The sequence below is a fragment of the Crotalus tigris genome, unplaced genomic scaffold (genome assembly GCF_016545835.1).
Source record: "Crotalus tigris isolate CLP2741 ecotype Arizona unplaced genomic scaffold, ASM1654583v1 scf7180000017543.2237141, whole genome shotgun sequence".
NCBI classification, from domain to species: domain Eukaryota; kingdom Metazoa; phylum Chordata; class Lepidosauria; order Squamata; family Viperidae; genus Crotalus; species Crotalus tigris.
Window position 1 is genome coordinate 1,379,802 of NW_024096463.1, and position 21,887 is coordinate 1,401,688.

Here is a 21,887-nt window from a genome sequence, read left to right on the forward strand (position 1 = left end):
CCCAGGAAGGCCTGAAGTTCGGCCTTAGACTTTGGCCTAGGTGCTTCTAAAATAGCAGTTAGTTTGGATTCAGCAGGGTGAATTCCAGCAGCGTCAATTTTGAACCCCAGAAATTCAGTAGAAGGCACCCCAATCTTGCATTTGTCTTTTTTGAGCTTGAGGCCTGTTTTCCTGAATCTTAACAGAACAGCCCTTAGCCTTTCAGCTAGAATGTGTGTGGAGTCTCCTGCAATTAAGACATCATCAAAGTAGGGGCAAACCCCCGGTATACCCCGTAGTGTGTTTTCCATTACGCTTTGGAAAATCCCAGGAGCGACATTCACTCCAAACTGTAGCCTTTTTACCTTAAAGGCTCCCCTGTGGGTCACAATAGTCTGAGCTATAGCAGCAGCAGCATCAACAGGCAGCTGTTGATACGCTTGAGCTAGGTCAAGCTTTGCAAAAACGCGCCCCCCCCTTGAGGGAGGCCAGAATATGACTGACCACAGGAACAGGATAGGCATGTTGCTGCAATGCCTTATTAAGAGTGCATTTGTAATCAGCACAAATGCGAATGTCCCCATTTGCCTTTAGAGGCGTGACAATGGGGGTCTCCCAAGGACTGGAATCAACAGGTTCTAGAATTCCCTGTTGGATCAGTTTGTCTAACTCAGTGTCAATTTTACTCTTTAAAGCAAAAGGGACCCTTCTTGCTTTAATTCTAATGGGAGTGACAGTGGGGTCTAGCTTTAAGGACACAGGGGGTCCTTTGAATGTGCCCAGCTGGGGCTGAAAACATCTGCAAATTTTTTGCAGACTTCCTGTAGGTCGAGGGTTTGTAAGCTGTTGAGTCCTGTGACGTGTATCCCCAGGGCCTCAAACCAATCGAGTCCTATGAGACTCGTTCGTTCACCCCCTACTACTAATAAGTCTAGTGGACCTTCAAAATTCTTGTATTGCACGTTAAGGGTGGCCTCCCCCTTAATACACACTCTTGAATTTTGAAAATCTGTTAACACAATGTCAGAAGGCCTTAACTTGGCCTGAGTTCCACTTCCGGAACAAATCTTCCTAAATGTATGCAAGGAGATGATTGAAAGGGCAGACCCTGTGTCTAGTTCCATAGTTAATGGAACCCCTTGTAGCTTCACCTTGAGTGACAGCTTTTTTTTAATGGGCTTGTGTGTGCCTGTCCTAAGGATGCTTCTTCGCGAAGCGCAAAACCTACCCTATTCTGGCTGGGGACCCTGGTACCTTTCAGGCGCAGTTCTTCCTGAGGTTGTACCTTTCGTCGGCCCAGACACACAGCTGCAATGTGTCCTTGTTTGCCGCATGCCCGGCAGGTAGCGGAGCGGAACTTGCAGTCGGTTCTCCTGTGGCGACCTCCACAGCCGATGCACTTGAGTGGAGCTGAAGAGCTTCCCTTCTGATTTCCTTCCTTCGTGGGGTGGAGACGGTCGACTTCCTCGTCCGGATCCTCCTCGGAGTTCCCCTGGACGTCTTCCTGGTGCACGGATGCAACCTCTGGACTGTTTCTGATCGGCCGCATGTTCTTGACGGCGCCGCTTGCTGCTTCTTCTGCGGTGACTTCTCTTAAGGCATCTTGGAAGGACAATTCTTCTTTAGCGAAAAGTCTCTGTTGTAGATCTCGATGCCTTAAGCCGCACACGAATCGGTCCCTCAGTCGTTCTTCGAGGTCCTTGAACTCGCAGTGCATGGCGGCCTTCCTTAATGCGGCGATGTATTCTTTGGCCGACTCACCGGATCGTTGATCCCTCTGCTCGAAGGTGTGGCGCCATGCGATGACGGACATCTTGGGCTGGAAGTGCTCCTTCAGTAGCTTCTTCAGATCTGCGTAGCTGACAGACTCTACTGGAACAGGTGCTGCAAGGTTTTCTGCGATTTCGAAGGCGTCTTGACCGCAAACACAAAGCAGGGTGGCAGCCTTCAAGCTCTCTTCCCTCACTTGGTTTGCCTTGAAGTAGTTCTCCACCCTGGCTACGTAGGACTCCCACCGCTCTGGATGTGAGACGTCGAACTCCGAAAGCCTTCCAACCTTTGCCATCTTCAGGAGACGGGTCTATCAGCCAGCCTACCCCCGAATGCGCACTGGATTGGCGAGTAGCTGCCGAGTCGACACCGTTCCGCCGCTCAGGACTCACTTGGGTAAGCTTACACTTCTTCCTTTCCAGGCGATGTAAGGCATCCCACCTCGTCGCCAGTGTTGAGTCCTTCGCGGAAATGTAAGACACGAGAAGCAGTTGTAGTTCTCAGTTTTCTTTATTCTGCGTTCAGCTTACAAGTAGATGGCTTCAGCAGCTCCCAAAACCTCTCAGCTTCTTATATAGACATTTCCCGGGTCAATGCGATACTTTTCCCACGCCAGCACCCGCGCATGCGCACGGCGCTGGCGACAGCCTGTCTGGTCCCGGGCAGCTTTGCACCTGCCCGGGACCGCCTGCAAACGCCCCGAGCCGTTTGCAAGGCTCGGGACATAACAGTTCCCATCTTCAAAAAAGGAAAAAAAATGGATCCAGGAAATTACAGACCTATCAGCCTCACTTCAATACCTGGAAAGATTCTGGAAAAGATAATCAAACAACGAATCAGCTAACAGCTACAGGCAAACAAAGTCATTACTAAAAGCCATCATGGGTTTGTCAAAAATAGATCATGCTAGACAAATCTTATTGCATTCTTTGACCAAGTGACAAAATCAGTGAATCAGAGGAATGCTGTGGATATAATTTAATTGGAGTTTAGTAAGGCATTTGATAAAGTAGATCACAACCTACTACTCAATAAGATAGAAAAATGTGAGTTAGACAGCATCACCACCAGATGGATTCATAACTGGCTGACTGGCCGTACTCAGCGTGTGGTCCTCAAAGGAACTGCATCTACATGGAGGGAAGTGTGTAGTGGGGTGCACCAGGGTTCTGTTCTGGGCCCAGTGCTCTTGAACATGTTCATCAACGATTCGGATGAGGGGATAGATGGGGAACTCATCAAATTTGCAGACAACACCAAGCTGGCAGGAATAGCCAACACTCCAGAAGATAGGCTTAGGATACAGGAGGATCTGGACAGACTTGAACACTGGGCGCTATGAAATGAAATTCAATGGTGAAAACAGTAAGGTTCTACATTTAGGCAAGAAAAACCAAATGGACAGGTATAGTATAAGGGGTACCTTGCTCAACAGTAGTAACTGTGAGAGAGATCTCGGAGTCCTAGTGGACAATCACTTAAATATGAGCCAGCAGTGTGCTGCAGCTGCCAAAAAAGTCAACATAATGCTGGGCTGCATTAACAGAGGGATAGAATCAAGATCACGTGAAGTATTAATACCACTTTACAATGGCCACACTTGGAATACTGCATCCAGTTTTGGTCACCACGATGTAAAAAAGATGTTGAGACTCTAGAAAGAGTACAGTGAAGAGCAACAAAGATGATTAGGGGACTGGAGGCTAAAACATATAAGGAACGGTTGCTGGAATTGGGTATGTCTAGTTTAACGAAGAGAAGGATGAGGGGGGAAATGATAGCAGTGTTCCAATATCTTATGGGCTGCCACAAAGAAGAGGGAGTCAAGCTATTTTCCAAAGCGCCTGAAGGCAGGACAAGAAGCAACAGATGGAAACTAACCAAACAGAGAAGCAACCTAGAACTAAGGAGAAACTTCCTGACAGTTGGAACAATTAACCAGTGGAACAACCTGCCTCCAGAAGCAGTGAATGCTCCAACACTGGAAGATTTTAAGAAGAGACTGGACAGCCATTTGTCCGAAATGGTATAGGGTTTCCTGCCTGAGCAGGGGGTTGAACTAGATGACCTCCAAGCTCCCTTCCAACATCATCATCATCATTATCACTACTACTACTACTACTACTATTACTACTACTACTACTACTATTATTAATTAAGTGGTTGTAGTTGTAAGTCAAGAAACCCATGTGATGGGACCCTATTTTTCAACTGTTTTAGTGAATCAGATGGTTGTAAATCTGAATTACATGGTTGTAAACAAATCCATTGTCCGAAATGTGTGTTTAAACCAGCAAAAAACAACATAAATCATGGTCACATGACTGCAGGACAATATAACTGGTCATAAATGTGAGTGGGTTGCCAAGTGCCCCAAATGATGTAATGTGAACAGATGGTGCAATGTTTTGCTATGGTCAGACGTGGTTTACAGGCAACCTTTCTGTGGCCATCATAACTTTGAACTGTTGTTAAATGACCGGTCATTAAGTCAAAGACTACTATATCTGTAAAATGCAGAAGTTTGCAAATTCAATACATGCTACTTCTAGTTAACCTTGAAAAATGCTAAGAAGAAATGACAGATGTGGAAAAAATTTTAGCTGACATGGCACAAAGTACTGAAAAAGAGACTACAAGTGACACACAAAGAATGATTTGAAATTAAGAAATTAATTATTGCAATAATTCTTCCAACAGACATCCTTTATTAAGAGAAAATGGTTGCAGGCGTTCTAGACAGGACTTGGGGTCCAAGCTCTCCTATCCAAGGTTTTAAGGGGTTCCCCAGTAGCCCCACCCAATCACCCCCTTCTTCCAGCGACAGTCTCAGGCATTACACTCCCACCCCCTTTTCCTTACTGCCGGCTGGATGGAGACTTCAGAGAGAACTACGTGAAAAGTAATAGCCCCATTCTTATGGTTAGTCCTTTTGGCGATATCCACATTCAGTCTCTTTGAAGTGTACTGAAGGAAGTGAGGGCCATAAAGCCCCTTTGTTCACCCCCTTCCCTCCACTGTATGGCAGAATCCAGGGAAGGCAGAAATGGGGTTTTCTATAGTTGATAACTAGAGATGAAATATAATTGGATTCTGACATCCTGCCCCCTTAAAAAAAAGACAGATCTACCTGAAAGAAAACAAAACAGGTATAAAAGTTAGTCAGGCTTGTTAGGGTACTCTGAGTGAAACTTCTTTAATAGCTTCGGGCTCTGACATGACGTTTATGGACCCACTCGTTTTGGGAGGCAGGGAGGTGTTTCCAGGCAACTAGGTACTGAGTCGCTCCATGATATCTCCTAGAGTCAAGGATTTCCTTTATTTTGAAATGTTGTTCTCCCTCCACCATGATTGGAGGTGGTGGGGGGGGGGATTTTTGGCTGTAAAGGTGACTGATGCTCTGTTTTCAGCAAGCTGCAATGAAAAATTGGATGTATTTGCCTGAGATTTTTGGGTAATTCTAATTCTACTGTTACTGGGTTTATGATTTTTTTAATTGGAAAAGGCCCTATATATTTTGGTCCAAGATTTTTACAGGGCTGTAGGGACTTTAGGTATTTTGTAGATAAGTACACCATTTCTCCTATAATGAATGGTGTAGGCTCAACCCTTTTTTTATCGGCTTGTGCTTTGTATGCCTGCCTAGCTTCATCTAGTGCTTTTCTAACTATTGGCCAGGTGTTTTGTAATTGTTCCATCCATTCTTTCAGTGATGGGATCGCCAGTTCCTGTGGGGTTAATTCTGGCATGGGGTTGAAACTTTGACCGGTGGCTATTTGAAAAGGAGTGTAACCTGTGCTGGAGTGGACTGTATTATTGTAAGCAACTTCTGCGAAAGGGAGTAGGTCCGTCCAATTTGTTTGCTGAAAATTAATAAAACATCTTAAATATTGCTCAAGTACTGAATGACAATGTTCTGTTTGTCCATTCCCTTGTGGATGATGGCTAGATGTCAGTCCCTGAGTGGTCCCTAAGAGGGATAAAAATTCCTTCCAAAATGCAGACGTAAATTGCACTCCCCTATCAGAGAAGAGGCGTTGGGGTGCCCTGTGCAATCTGTAAATATTCTGGACAAAAAGTTTTGCTAAGGCTTTTGCAGTGGGAATCTTTTGGCAGGGGATAAAGCGCACCTGTTTGGAAAACAAGTCCGTGACCGTCCAGACAACAGTATTCCCATTGCTTTCTGGCAATTCCACTATAAAATCCATGGCTATTTCTCTCCAGGGAGCTGAGGGATTTGCCACTGTTTGTAATAGTCCTGGCGATTTCCCTTGCAACCTCTTTGCAGTTGCACATTTTGGGCAGCTGGCTACATAACTTTTTATGTCCTTTTTTATGGATGGCCACCAAAATTGCCATTTAATTAAGTATAAAGTTTTTACAAATCCAAAATGCCCTGCTGATTTTGTGTTATGGCAAAGCTGCATGAACGTGACTCTTTGGGTTGTTGGTATATATAACTTTTCCCCTACCCAAGGCAACCCGTCTCTCATTGTGCACACATTTTTGTTTTTCTGGAACCATTCATCTGTTTCCAAACTTTTCTGGAATTCAATTCCAGTTTGGCTGTCCAGTTGTGGTTTTAATTTAGCTTGGGTTCTTGTGGTTATTGGTGCTGCCAATTGTGACTCTGCCATCATTGGTTTAGAGTCTGTGGCTTGTGCACTGTTATATTGGGGCTTGCGAGATAGAGCATCTGCCAGGAAGTTCTTTCTCCCTGGTAAATGTTTGAGCTTAAATTGGAACTGGTGAAAATGCTGGGACCAGTGGGCTTGTTTGGAATTGAGTTTTCTGGGCGCTTTCAGGGCTTCCAAATGATCAGTCCATACCTGGAAGGGGATTTTGTTTCCTTCCAGGAACTGTCGCCACATGAGTAATGCCCAACGTATCCCATATGCCTCCTTCTCCCATACAGGCCAGCGCTGTTCTGTTTCCGTGAGTTTCTTGGATGTATATGCACAGGGTTGCAATACTCCATCATTGTTTTCTTGTAACAGAACAGCCCCTACTGCCACATCACTTGCATCTGCCTGTATTACGAAGGGCTTATCCTTGTCTGGGTGCCTTAGTACTGGTTCGGCAGAAAAAAGGCTCTTTAGTCTCTCAAACACTGCTTGGCACTCCATTCTCCATGTTAGTGGCTGGCTAGGTTTTACTGAGGATGTTCCCTTCGTTTTTAGTAAGTTAGTGAGGGGCAAGGCTATCTGGGCAAATGAGGAGATGAATTGGCGGTAAAAGTTTGCAAAGCCCAGGAAACTTTGTAGTTGCGGGGTGGTGCCCAATCTAATACTGCTCTGACCTTCTCTGGGTCCATTTCAATGCCCTGGGGGGATATGTGATAACCTAGGTAGTCTATCTTTTCCTGGTGGAATTCGCATTTTGAGAGTTTGGCATATAGGTGGGCGGCTCGCAGTTTCTTTAAAACCGCTCTGACAAGGTTGACATGTTCCTCTTTTGTTTCAGTAAAGATAAGAATGTCGTCCAAGTAAACAAGGACACCCTTAAACAGGTGCTCCCTTACAACATTATTGATTAATTGCATAAAGACTGCAGGGCCCCCTTGTAATCCAAATGGCAAGACTTTGAATTGATAGCACCCTATGGGGCAGTTAAATGCAGTCTTCTATTCGTCCCCTTCCTTAATTCTCATGCGATAGTAAGCTTCCCTTAGGTCTAGTTTACAAAACATTTTCCCTTTCGAGAGGTGTGACAGCATGTCTTTCATGAGGGGCAGAGGGTATAGGTTGCTTTCACTGATTGTATTCAGGGCCCTATAATCCACGCATAAGCGTAAAGAGCCATCCTTCTTCTCTCTAAAGAGGACCGGGGCAGCCACTTTAGGCTTGGCTGGCTCAATGAAACTTCTCTCTAGGTTTTTTTTAATGAATCTTTCCATTTCCTCCTTCTCCTTTGGGCTCATGGAGTATAATCTGGGCTTCGGGAGTTTTGCCCCAGGCTTAAATTCAATGACACAGTCTGTGGGTCGGTGGGGGGGGGAGCTCATTTGCCCTCTCCTCACTGAAAACTTCAGCAAGTTCTCTGTATTCCTCTGGTATTTCTGTTAGTCCCTTTTCCTCTCCCATGGATGCTTTTTCTATTCTTGATTCTGGTAGCCCCCCTTGGGATTTTAAGTCCATAGGGTCTCCCTTCAGGAATTTGATTTCTGTCGTCCTCCAATTTACCCAGGGGTTCCATTTTTTTAACCATTCCATCCCTAGGACCATTGGGCATTCCATGCCTGGGGTCACCACAAACATTATGTCCTCCTCATGTTTGCTCAGGGAGAGATGTATTGGTAGAGTGGCTAGGGTAGCTGGCATCCCCCCTGCTATGGATCCATCTAACTGGCCAAATGAGATTGGTTGTTCCAGTCTCCTGGACGGAATGCCCAGATTCCCCACTAGTGTCAGGCTAATGAGGCAGTGGGTGCAGCCAGAGTCTATTAAGGCTTTCACCTTCACGGCTTCGGGCATGGAGGGAATTAATATAGTCACTGTCTTGAGGATGGGTGCGATGCGTCCACTTACCAGGGGTTCGCCCTCCGAACTGTCATCTGAGGCGTCCACCGGCCCTGCGGTGTAGGCTGGAGTTCTTTTCCCCTGATGAGCAGAGCTGGGGGGTTCCGCAATTTCCATCATTCTCATGGCAGTTTCTTTTGGCTTAGCTGAAGACTTTCCGGATTTGCTGATTGGGGATCTGTCTGGGTTGTGCTGGGGGGCTTTGGAGCGGCATTCTACAGCTCGATGCCCTTCTCTTCCGCACTTGAAACACCCCATTTGCTTCTTGGCTGTAGCCAATGGTTTCACTGGTTCGTGTGTCAACTCAGATGGGGAGCGGTTCCATTGTTTTCCTCCTCGTTGTCTCTCCCTTTGTGGCTCCAGGAGCTGTGGCGGCCGTAGGGCTCAGGATTCTCCTCTCCTAGGGAGCTGAGAGTTCTCTTCATCAGGTCAATAGCTTTCTCTAGGATCCAGTCTGAGTACGGTGCCCAGCTTTCTCCCTCTTCACTTGCGTGCAGGGATTTCTCCATCTCCTGCTTCCATTCTGGTTGCTTGGTCCCCCGTCTCAGGGTCACCTTTCTTGATTCCTTTCCCCACTCACTTTTCTTTCCAACGCCCATTGACCAGCGAGGCTTGTGGTCCCGTGTCTCCACCACTTCTTCTCCTGAGGAATCTGACCTCTCGGATCCCAACATCCGGCAAGGTTCCAGTTGGGGCAGCGGCTCTCTTTAATTTTTTGCAAAATCCCAGGCAAGGGTCTCCCTTCCAGGTGGATTCATTTTGAAAGTCCTGTCTAATGTAAGGACCCACCCCACTTTGCATCTTAAGAAGACAGAACTCTTGGAATAATTCTTCCAACAGGCATCCTTTATTAAGAGAAAATGGTTGCAGGCGTTCTAGACAGGACTTGGAGTCCAAGCTCTCCTATCCAAGGTTTTAAGGGGTTCCCCAGTAGCCCCACCTAATCACCCCCTTCTTCCAGCGATGGTCTCAGGCATTACACTCCCACCCCCTTTTCCTTACTGCCGGCTGGATGGAGACTTCAGAGAGAACTACATGAAAGGTAATAGCCCCATTCTTATGGTTAGTCCTTTTGGCGATATCCACATTCAGCCTCTTTGAAGTGTACTGAAGGAAGTGAGGGCCATAAAGCCCCTTTGTTCACCCCCATCCCTCCACCGTATGGCAGAATCCAGGGAAGGCAGAAATGGGGTTTTCTATAGTTGATAACTAGAGATGAAATATAATTGGATTCTGACAGGTTCGCAAGATGCTAAAAGCACAGAATGTGGCTTTTAAATCTGGTGACATGCTGGCACTTAGAACAGCCAGAGCAAATCTGAAAAGTGCAATAAAAGGTGCAAAGCAAGCCCATTGCCAGAAAATTTAGAACTTTTTTCAGGACCCAACAAACATCAGGCGAATGTGGCAAGGGATCCAGCCATTACGGATTACAAGGTGACTCCATCGAGATGCAAGGATGACACAGACTTCCTAAACAAACTGAATACATTTTTTGGTAGATTTGAGGCATCAAATAGCACTCCTGCTAGGAAAGCTGTGCCTCATCCTGATGAGCAAGTGCTAAGCTTTGATGTCACCTCTGTCCGGAAAACACTGTAGAAAGTTAACATTTGGAAAGCAGCAGGCCCAGATAACATCCCTGGATGTGTCCTTAGGGAATGCACAGATGAGCTGGCTTGTGTTCTCACATATATTTTCAATCTCTCCTTGTAGCAGGAAGTGGTCCCATCATGTTTTAAGATGGCCATAATCTTGCCAGTGCCAAAAAAGTCCACAATTACAGGCCTCAAAGATTACCGTCTGGTTGCACTGACATCCACCATTATGAAATGCTTTGAGAAGCTGATAAAGGACATTATTGTATCTAGCCTCCCGCCAGCATTTGACTCGCTTCAGTTTGCCAACCGACTAAATCGCTCTATGGAAGATGCTACTTCTTCTGTTCTCCATCTGAGCTTGAAGCACTTAGAGGAAAGAAATACTCATGTGCATTTGTTGTTTGTCAACTTCAGTTTGGCATTTAACACAATCATTCCCCAGCATCTAGTAGACAAACTGGGCCTTTGTACAGCTGGATTCTTGATTTTCTTACCAACAGGCCCCAATATGCGTGTGTTGGAATAAATACCTCTAACACCATTTTCTTGAGCATAGATTCTCCTCAGGGCTGTGTCCTAAGTCCGCTGCTGTTCACCATGTTGACCCATGACTGTTTGCCACCAACCATATTGTGAAGTTTGCAGATGATACAACAGTAGTGGGCCTTATTCATGATGACAGTGTGGATGCTTACCGCAAGGAGGTTGAGGGGTTGGTGAACTGGTACAAGGAAAACATCCTAGTTTAAAATACTGGAAAAACCAAAGAGATCATTGTCAATTTCAGAAAAGGCAGGCACAGCCACATTTCTCTATGCATTAATGATTCACCTGTGGAGATGGTTACCAGCATCAAATTCCTGGATGTGTAGCTAAAAAGTAGGGCTGGCTTGGTTGCTCAACAGTGAGACCCTGGTGAAGCAGGCATAGCAGCGCCTAAATTTTTTCCGTTGCATGAGAAAGGCACATCTTCCTTCCTACCACTTTCTACAGGGGGACGATTGAGAGCATCCTGTCATACAGCATCACAATCTGGTTTGGAAGCATCCCTGCTTCAGACAGGAAGGCAGTGCAGAGAGTGGTGAGGATGGCCGAAAAGATCATTGGCAATTCCCTCCCTCCCATCCAGAACATAGCCCAGAAGCGTTGCTTGAGCAGGGTCTATAAGATACTACACATCCTCTTCATGACCTGTTTTCTCTGTTGCCTTCTGGGAGGAAGCTTCGTGGTATCCAAAGCAGAACATCCAGATTCAGCCATAGTTTCATTCCATATAGCACTAACCTTATGAACTCTCAAGCTTACTCCTTCTGTTATATATTCAAGATGGACAGTATTTAAATATTTATTTGTTATGTATATGTAGGGGTGTGGGTCTGTACATATGTTGTATATAGTATGTTTAGGTGTGTGTCATGTATGTGTTTCACTTTGAGAGCGGGCAACTAAATTTCATTTTTGATGTGTGCCGTTGTGCCTACAGTAAAAAAATGATAATAAAGGTTATCTTGTCTTGTCTTATTCAGGAAAGGACATTTTGCTGCATACAGAAAATAAACTGTCTGCTGTTTTAAAGATTAAAAGGAAAATTCAAATATTAAACAAAGAGAATGACCAAGAAAAAATATTCTTATTGGGTCTACTAAAGACTTAAAGTCTTAAAGAAATATATGGGATAGGGTAAAAAAATAATTGAAGAGAACTCATATCTTACAACAATATGTGACTGAATTAAAAATTAAGACTTTTTTTGCAAAGTTCTGGTAACCCTTTGTGGACTTTTTGTTGATACTAGGATTGAAAATGTTTTATGAATTTGCCTATAGATAAGGCATGGAATATGGGATGAAGAGATATCTGTTTGTAACCTTATAGGGGGAAAAGAGTCATTAAATTTGTTTATGCTTGTTGCAATGCCTATTGGAAGTCACTTCTTTATATATTTATTACATTCTTTACTCTATTTTTCTTTTTTCCTGTACTTTTTATTCTTATTTTCTATTTTCTAAACTTAGTTTGTGTTAATTTTCACTATTTTAATTAAATTCTTAATAAAAATATATTCAAAGATAGTTTATTTTTCTTATTTTTTCCACCAACCACAATTGTACATAACAATAGACTGGGGAAATTTATTTGACTTCAGCAACTGGATTTCATATTTTTAGAAATGAAAAGTTTGCTTAGTCGTTCTGAGAAAGCCAAGTAAAGATTTTATTGTTACTTAATACATAGTACACTTGATAAAAACACATTTACATGTCTGTTGGTTTCTCATCAGTCAATTTGACAACATAGCCTAGTATAGACCTACCAGATCTCAGATACAAAATTAGATTAATAGTAGACTGCAAAAAAAAGATTCAAAATCCGACTTCTGGGAAGACAGCCAACTTGGTGGCACGCCTGAAGGATTTCTTCCTGGGATTCAGCTCTTCAACCTTTTAACTGAAGGGACTGGTATTCCTTCAGTTTTTAAGACCCACCCTGTTAGTGTGGGTTGAACAACTTTCCCTCGCAATCCTCCAAAACAGCTGCAAGCCGGCAGATGGCTTCTGGAGTCCGTCCGAAGCAATCTGCATGCCAAAAGCTGGGGGGAGGGGCTGTAATCTGTTCGAGTTTGAAGAAGCTGATGTTTGAACTCCACCTTTCAAATGGACAGTAAGTTGTACCTTTCCCTTCTTAATCACCTTCAAAGACTATTATTCTTTTCAAGCCAAGTTAAAAAGATGCTCTTTTTAGTTACAGTCTGCTGTTTCTTTCTGAAGACTCATGCCATTTTAGGGATTTCTCTTTGTCTTAAATAACAAGGAACTGTTAAGGCTGCTAAGTCAAGCCAAATAAGGAAGTGTGGTGAAGAAAAAAAAAAAGCTGATGGAGACATAAAGAATGAAGGCTGTGCTTTTAGTTTAATATTGTACTAACTTGTGGCTTGGTTTTCTCTGCTGTGGGTGACAAAAAGTTTCTGATCCTGACTAAAAATGGAAGCCAAGATGGACGGACAGAGTATTAGAGATATTCTTGAAAGATCTTTAAACGAAATTCACCAATTTGTTGACCAGCTGTGCTCTAAGGATGATTAAAAAATCCTCTCAAATTACTGAAATGCAAACATGTGGAGAATGCTATGATATTACCAAGGCAATTTCACAAATAGTTGAAAAGGCAGAAAATGCAGAGCAGCGCATTACAGTTTTGGAGGAACCTACTAACTTTTACTGTTATGGTGTTAATATAAAACTCACAACACAAATGAAAAAAGAGTGCTGAGAAAAAAAGGCAAATTTGGGACCTTCTCTTTAAGGACATTAGCAAGGCTGGGATTATGGTGTAAATATAAAGCTCGCAACACAACTGAAAGAAGAGCACTGAGAAAAAAGATAATTTGGGACTTTCTCTTTCAGGACATTAACAAGGCTGAGGATTCTATGATGTAAAAAAACTCCCGAATAAAACTTCTAGATAAGAAAAAGATTTTATTTTATGAAGATAAGCAGGAAAGAGTGACTTAAACTTAATGAGACAACTGGAACCAGGATGAACTTTTCTTTGTTCAATATGTGTAATTGAAAGAAAGGTTCAATTTAAAATTTGAAAATGTAATTATATATATATATATATATATATATATATATATATATATATATATATATGTGTGTGTGTGTGTGTGTGTGTGTGTGTGTGTGTGTGTTTTCTGAGGTTTTTGCGGGTATTTGACCTATATATATATATATATATATATATATATATATATATATTATATATATGTAGGTCTTTGGTTGTTCGGGTTTTCTCCCGCGTAAAATTGGAAGTGTCTTGGCGACGTTTCGACGAAGTCCCATTCGTCATCTTCAGGCTGGTGTTTTCAGCTTCCTGCTTTGAGCAGCAATGTGTGGTCTTAGCTGTTTCTTCCTTTTAACTGCCAGTGGGGGTATGAACTGATTGGGTGGGAGCTTGGCTGTGTTCTGATTGGGTGGAGGTGTGTTCTGAATGGTTAGGGGCTTGGCTGTGCTCTGATTGGCTGGGGGAGTGTTCTGTTTGGTTGTGCCAGGTTAGTCTGAGTTGCAGAGGGGTTTGAGATTTTGGGCTGCCTTGCTATTTTTTGGCTTCACGTTCGTGGTCATGCTTCCTCTTCATGGAGGGTGTCAGTTTGCTTCATGTATGGATTGGAGGGGTTTAAAGTGGCTAATGATGCAGCTGTGGTCTGGCTTCTGGTTTGTGGTCGTGCCTTGTCATCGGTGTGGCTTTGGGTTTGTTTTTTGCGTGGATGTGTGGTGGTGACCTCCTGTGTGGTTTTTGTGAGTGTGGGTCTGGTATAATTTTTGTGTTAGGGAGTCGTTTGTCAATAAGGGCGGGTTTCCAAATGGCTGGTAGGCGGGAGGTATCATCTCGCTTGTTCATGCTGTGTGGGCGTTTTTCTATCTCGATGGCTTCTCTGATTATTCTGTTATTAAAATGTTCACTTTTGGCAATGGTTCTGGTATTTTTAAAGTCAATTTCATGTCCTGTGGCTTTAAGGTGTTGGACCAGGGAAGATGTTGGTTCCTCTTTTTTGACTGAGTTCTTATGTTCTTCAATGCGTGCACTTATTCTTCTGTTGGTTTGTCCGATGTATGTGGTGGGACAAGTGATGCATGGGATTTCGTATACTCCTTGATTTTCTAATTCAATTTTATCTTTGGGGTTTCTAAGGATGGTGGATATTTTTCTGTTTGTGCAGAATGCTGTTTTGATGTTGTGTTTATGGAGGATCTTACTGATTCTGTCTGTGGTGCCTTTTATGTATGGGAGGAGGGCTTTGCCGTTTTCTTGTTCTTTGTCTTGGATTTTAGTGGGGGTTTCTTTTTGGATTAGGTTTGTAACCTTATTTCTATGGAATCCATTGGATGTTAGTACATTGGTGAGAGTGTGTAGTTCGGGTTTTAGGTGTTGTTCGTCAGCTAAACGTTTTGTTCTGGAGATGAGTGTCTTGGCTACAGAGTTGATCTGTGCTGGGTGGTGGTGTGAGAGAGCGTGCAGATAGCGGTTTGTGTGTGTTTTCTCCTGGTAGATGGTGTGTCCTAGGGAGCCATTGGATTTCTTGTAGTCAACACCTTTTTTTCTTTTCCCTTGTACTTCACACTTTCTCTTCCCCTTTCCTTTTCCCTACCTTCATCCCCTATTTCTATTTTTTCTTTGTATTTTATATTTTATATATTAAATAAAAAAGAGAAAAAAATAATTAGAAAAAATAGATTCAAAATCCATCTATTTTAATGGTACTCTAAAGTTTTGTATCAACAGAAAATTAAATAAAATGAAGAGTAAAGAAATAAAACTTCAATAATCCACTTTATGCCAAAACAAACTCAAAAGGCACGTTTTTATTCATAGCAGAACAGAAACATACTGGGCTGAAACCAAATATGGCATAATAAAGGTTGTGATTGATAAATAGTTCTGCTCGCTTTGGGTACAGCTTTCTGAAACAATTATTTTTTATATAACTGAGCTCAGTTATTGATCAGCGAATCAAAATTAATCAATTGGCTAACAAAATCAATTGCAAGCTAGTAAAGTCCTATTTGTGGAGCTTCAGGATCTCCTACTGCTTGCCAGAAAAAGTTGGAGTGTAAGAACGACAAATTCTGGAAATAGATTCAACACTGCCATAAATTGTTATCTGCGTTATAACTTTGAATGTAAAAACAACAAAATCTGTCCAAGCTTGCTCCTAATATAATAAACAAATCTGTTGCATGTTAAATAATAAGGTCAGTCTGTTGAACATGTATGAATATGACTGTAAGGACCCACCCCACTTTGCATCTTAAGAAGACAGAACTCTTGGAATAATTCTTCCAACAGGCATCTTTTATTAAGAGAAAATGGTTGCAGGCGTTTTAGACAGGACTTGGGGTCCAAGCTCTCCTATTCAAGGTTTTAAGGGGTTTCCAAGTAGCCCCACCCAATCACCCCCCTCTTCCAGCGATAGTCTTAGGCATTACACTCCCACCCCCTTTTCCTTACTGCCGGCTGGATGGAGACTTCAAAGAAAACTACATGAAAGGTAATAGCCCCATTCTTATGGTTAGTTCTTTTGGCGATACACACATCCATTTCCTTTGAAGTGTACCGAGGGAAGTGAGGGCCATAAAGCCCCTTTGTTCACCCCCTTCCCTTCATCGTATGACAGAATCCATAGAAGGAAGAAATGGGGTTTTTTATAATTGATAACTAGAGATGAAATATAATTGGATTCTGACAATGACTTTAAGATTTCGATATCTATCACAATTTATATTATTTGTGTAAAGATGTCAAGACATTATTCTACAAATGATGCAATCTGCATAATTATGTTACTACTCAAATGATATACTCATATAGTGATAAAGGATATAATTTTAATTATATACATAATGACAACACAATCATCAGAATGAGAGGTATGATGGCAGCTGGTATAACTCTATTAAATGTTTAATTATAGATGTTTAAAGCAAACTTCTATCTTTCAATTAAAAAACAAAAAAGTAAAACAAAATATTGGCTTATGATTTACTCTTCAATACTTCCCATTTCATTGTTAGCATCTAAGCATATAGTAGTATTCTTACCTTTAGGAATAGTTATTTGGCATCCTAAATCACAGTCCTGCTGCAACTGATAGAAGGCCACTTCCTGTAGTCGGGCACGCTCCAGTTCTGAAAGGCTCTGAATAGAAACAGATTTCAAACGAACGCTGCGCCCTGACATACTGTTCCAAGTGAAATCACCCTGTAAGAATTCAAGTAGGAAATATGTAGTGTCGCATATACATCAACAAGTGAGCAAAATATTATTTTATTATATGGGAGATTGGCTGGCAAATGGAGAATCAACAGTGGGCAGATTCTCTCTTAAATAACAGCTCAATATAGATGGGGAAAATTCTGGGAAAAAGCATTCAGAGTCCCCACCTTAATTAACTATCAGTAAGGTTGGGAAATTTTTAATACAGCTTCCAAATACTACATTTACCTCAGATTAGTGTTGAAAATAATTTATTGAAATCTGTAGTTTCTGTTTCCTTAATGTTGCCACTTTCTTGAGTGCTGATACTTACACAACACTAAAAATATAACTAAGACTTTATTAAGCTATACTTTGTATTTTCCTGCAATAACATTCCATTTTATTTGGTTGGTTTTATATGTGTTAAAGAAATGTATTCAAGTGAATGCTGAATAGATGATTGGACTTAATTGTTTAAATAGATCATTCAAGTTTTATGATTTTATTACAGGTAGTTCTTGACTTGACCATAATAGACCCTGGATTTTTCATTGTAAGTCATAACAGTTATAAGCTGAGGCATCCATATGATTGACTTGATTTTATGACTTCTTTTCAGCAGTCATTAAGTGAACACCATGGTTGTTAAGCGAGTCAATCCATTCCTATGGGTATTTTTTGGCCAGTTTCCAGAAAAAATGTCTTAAATTGTATCATATCATTGTGGAATGCTGCAACCAGATTTAAAAGTGAGCAAGTTGCCAAATACCTGAAATGCAACCCATTAACTATAGGGGGTGTTGTTGTTGGAATTCCAGAAATGATTATAAGTACCTTTTGGGGGAGAGTCTGTCATAACTTTGAATGGTCGCTGACTGGTCATTAAGCAAAGGCTACCTGCATTCTATTTCAAAAAGGGACATTTTTAATTAATTTAAATAGAGCTGAAGCTTCTGGATACTCATTACTATCATTATCAAATTTATTTGTCATCCATCTTGCAATTCAAAGTCAGTGCCATGTAAAGTGCAATACAGAAATCCAAACAGGAGGTGACTAAGGCCTCAGTTGCAGTGAGCAAATCCTTCCAATCTAGGAATGACTACAACTGGTGCACAATATGTGTGAAGGCCTTCCTAGCCATGATTGCCATCAGCTCTTCAAGTAGGAGCCGTGCGGACCCCAGATTGTGCACAGGGCCTGTCTGAGGCACGGCCTCTTTTACATTGTATTTTATTTTATTGTAATTGTACATACATATTTCTTATGTTTGTAAGTATAAGGACCTACCTCAACCAAGAAAGCAGAATTCTTTAAACAGTCTTTGTCTCAAAAGGAACTTTTATTAGGGGCTAGTGATAGCAGGGAAAACAAGGCGAGATCTGGAGAAAAACCCATGCAAGCAGTATATTAAAAGCAATATTATTACTCCTCCCCCCTCCAGGGTCAGTTTGAATTCCAGCCAATCCACAGGTGGCATAGTGTTTTGGTAACTGGCTCCATTGGCATACTCCTCAAGGTCTCTCTTGCTTTCGTTTCCTTCTGGCTCCAAGCGCCAACTGTCTCCCAGATAAGGGAGATGCATTCTTTCTCCTGGGGGGAGGGCATAGTGGCAAGACAGTGCAAAGTATCCCCAAAGTATCCCCTCTCCCAACAGAATGGCAGGACCCAAATAATGGTTATAGAAGCAAGTATTTCTTTGGGGACATAACATACAGCCCCCCTAGAAAAACAACAGGTCCACCTACAGAACACAAAAGTGGGAGAGGGGGAGAAAATAAACAAAACAATCACATTAATCAGGTTTGTCAGGATATTTAGAGTGAAAATGTTTAAATAACCTAGGCGTTCTAATGTGGCTTTTTTATATACCCATTCATTTTGAGAGGATGAAAGATCCTTCCAAGCCACCAAATATTGTTTGGAATCATGATGTTTGTGTGAATCCAAAATGTCTCGCACTTCAAAATGTTATTCCCCCTCTACCAATATGGGTGTAGGCACCGGAGATGCTGGTGGTCTAAGCTTAGAAGTGATCTCAGGTTTCAGTAAGCTACAATGGAAAATGGTGGATTTGTCCAAGATTCTTAGGGTGCTCTAATTTGACAGTCACTGGGTTGATGATGTGTTTAATAGGAAAGGGCCTAACAAACTTGGGACCCAATTTTTTGGAAGGTTGTAGAGATTGCTAGTATTTGATAAAGAGATACACTATGTCTCCAACCTTAAAAGGTTTTTGCTCCACCCTCCTTTTGTCAGCCTGGGTCTTATAGGCTTCTCTAGCCTCATCTAAGGCCTTTTGCACTACCGGCCAAGTATTTTGCAGCTGTTTAATCCATTCTTGTAAAGTGGGAATGTCATGTTTTTTAATGGGTAATTCAGGCATGGGGACAAATGTCTGACCATTTGCGACCTGGAAAGGGGTGAAACCAGTACTTGAATGCACAGCATTATTATAAGCAACCCCAGCAAAAGGTAATAAATCAGTCCAATTATCTTGTTGATAGTTGATAAAGCATCTGATGTACTGTTCTAGAACTGAGTTCAGTCTCTCTGTCCCCCCATTTGAGGATGATGACTAGATGACAACTGCTGACTAGAATCCAAAAGGTCCAGAAAAGTTTTCCAGAACTTGGAGGTGAACTGGACCCCACTGTCTGAGATTATTTGCTGTGGGGCTCCATGAAAATGATAGATGTGTTGCACAAAGAGTTTAGCCAGTTTTGGCTGTTGGGATCTTCGGGCATGGGATGAAATGGGCCTGTCTAGAGAACAGATCCGTAACCACACAAATAAATGTATTTCCAGCACTTTCAGGAAGCTCCACAATAAAATCCATAGAGATCTGTCAGAACCCATTTCTTTGGTGTGTGTGTGTGTGGGGGGGTGCTTTTCCTATTCCTTTCCTTTTCTTTTCCTCTCTCTGGGTTCTGCCAAACTCCTGAGGGGAGAGGAGAGGCTTTTGGGGATTGTATGTATATTGGCCTTTCGCTTTAATGCTACAATGTAACCTCTCTGCTTCCTCTATCTGCTTGCTCTTTGAACTATTCTCCCCTTGATGTCAACCTGGGGTGAGAAAGGAATGTGCCTCCAGCCATCTGGCTTAACTCTCGCTGTGGAAAGGAAGGTGCGAAGACCCAACGTTTTTCACAGCCTTGGGAATGGAGTCTTATCAGCCTCGTTCCCACAATGGACAACACCTGGGGATAGGCCCGTTTGAACTGACCGGATTAACTGTTGGGGTGGGCTTTGGTTTTTTTGCTCCTTTAACCTATTGATTTGAGCGGGAAATCCTCAGATCCTGCCTTCTATGCCTGCTGTGAACTTCTCCTAATAAAGGTTCCTTTTGGAACGGAAATATTCCAAGAGTCCTGCTTTCCTGGGATGAGGTTTTGAAGCGGGCCCTTACATTATCTCTCTCCGGGGTGCTGAACGGCTCGCTACCAGCTGGAGTAACCCAGGAGATTTTCTCTACTCCTGCTTAGCCATGGCGCATGTGGGGCAGCCAGCCACATAGCTTTCTATGTCCTTTTTCAAAAAGGGCCACCAGAATTGTCTCTTGAGGAGGTGCAGGGTTTTGACAAACCCAAAGTGCCCAGCAGTTTTCGAATTGTGTCCTGCTTGCATCATTCTCAGTCTTCAAGCTGCTGGAACATAAATTTTCTCTCCAGCACAAGCCAGGTTGTCTTTTATTAAACACAAGTTCTTACAGGTTTGAAACCACTCATCGGTTTTCAATGCTTTCTTGAACCCTTGAACTCTTGGGCTGCTGTTTTGTCTCTATTGGCACTGTAGCCCTGGTTTTTGACAGGTGCTGCTAATTGTTTAGGAGTTAGAAATTGTTTAACTACTTCAAATTTCACAGTTATATTGTGGCATTTTGGACAGGGCATCTGCCAGAAAATTCTTCCCCCCAGGGAGGTAATGGATTGTAAAGTTGAATTGGTGAAATGCTGAGACCACCTCGCTTGCTTAGGGGACAGTTTCCTAGGGGTTTTCATAGCTTCAAGATTCTTATGATCAGTGCACACTTGAAATGGTATTTTATTCCCCTCTAGGAAATGTCTCCAGGTTAGAAGAGCATAGACTTTCTTCTCCCAGGCCGCCCACCTCTGTTCAGTTTCAGATAACTTTTTGAAGGTGTAGACACAGGTTGTAATTGGCCCTACTTATTTCTTTGGAGGAGGACTGAGCCTACTGCCACATCACTAGCATCGGCCTGAATAACAAAAGCCTCCTCCAGGTCCAGGTGCTTCAATATTGGCTCCGCAGAGAAAAGTCTCTTAAGTTTCTCAAAAGCGGCTTGACATTCCCCCGTCCATTTCAATCGCTGGCTGGGTTTTGGTTTATCCCCACCTCTGATTTTTAACAGATTAGTGATGGGGAGTGCAATTTGTGCAAAGGAGGGGATAATCTGCTGGTAAAAATTCGCAAAGTCTAAGAACCTCTGGAGTTGTTTTCTGGTACGAGGAGGAGCCCATTCCAGGATAGCTCACACTTTCTCTGGGTCTATCTCCACCCCCTCGTTAGAGATGGGATAGCCCAAGTAATCAATGCAATCTTTGTGGAATTCGCATTTTGATAATTTAGCATACAGCTTAGCAGAGCGTAGTTTATTTAGAACTGCTCTGACCAGTTTGATATGCTCCGCCTTGGTTTCAGTGTAAATCAAAATATCATCAAGATAAACCAAAACCCCTTTGTACAGATGCTCATACAGAACCACGTTGATCAATTGCATAAAAAAAGCCAGAGCCCCTTATAATCCAAAAGGAAGCACCTTAAATTGAAAACAGCCCAGGGGACAATTAAAAGCGGGTTTCCATTCATTCTCCTTCTTCATTCTTATTCGTGGATAAGCTCCCCACAAGTCTAGTTTAGAGAACATTTTTCCTTTTGACAGGTGCACTAGCACATCTCTCATTAGAGGGAGGGGGTTCACATTTTCCAAGAATACTGTATTCAGACCCCTATAATGCACGCAGACGAAGAGACCCATCTTTCTTTCCCCTATATAGTACAGGGGCTGCCACTCAGGATCTGGCAGGTTGAATGAAACCCCGCACCAAACTTTTCTCAATCAACTTTTGAAGTTCGTTCAACTCCCTAAGAACCATGGAGTACATTTTTGGTTTTGGGAGTTTCCTTCCCTGGGATAATCTCAATAGCACAGTCTGTGGATCGGTGGGGTAGAAGCTCATCTGATTTCTGCTCACTGAACACTTTGGCTAGATACTGATATTCTGGTGGGAAGCTCTGTAAT

General features: G+C 42.5%; 1 protein-coding gene across 8 annotated transcripts in view; it reads right to left on the reverse strand.

Annotated features, from left to right (window-relative positions):
• The window catches only part of ARHGAP6 (Rho GTPase activating protein 6), a 227,621-nt gene extending 210,970 nt beyond the window's left edge, over positions 1–16,651 (reverse strand). For 4 of the 8 annotated variants that reach the window (XM_039320659.1, XM_039320578.1, XM_039320494.1 and 1 more), the window contains exon 1: positions 16,468–16,651. In XM_039320659.1, the coding sequence (XP_039176593.1) occupies positions 16,468–16,606 (139 nt within the window). In that variant the 5' untranslated portion in view covers positions 16,607–16,651. The remainder of the gene's footprint in view (positions 1–16,467) is intronic. The other 4 variants (XM_039320245.1, XM_039320166.1, XM_039320082.1 and 1 more) reach the window with 2 other exon arrangements.
• Positions 16,652–21,887: the final 5,236 nt, after the last annotated feature.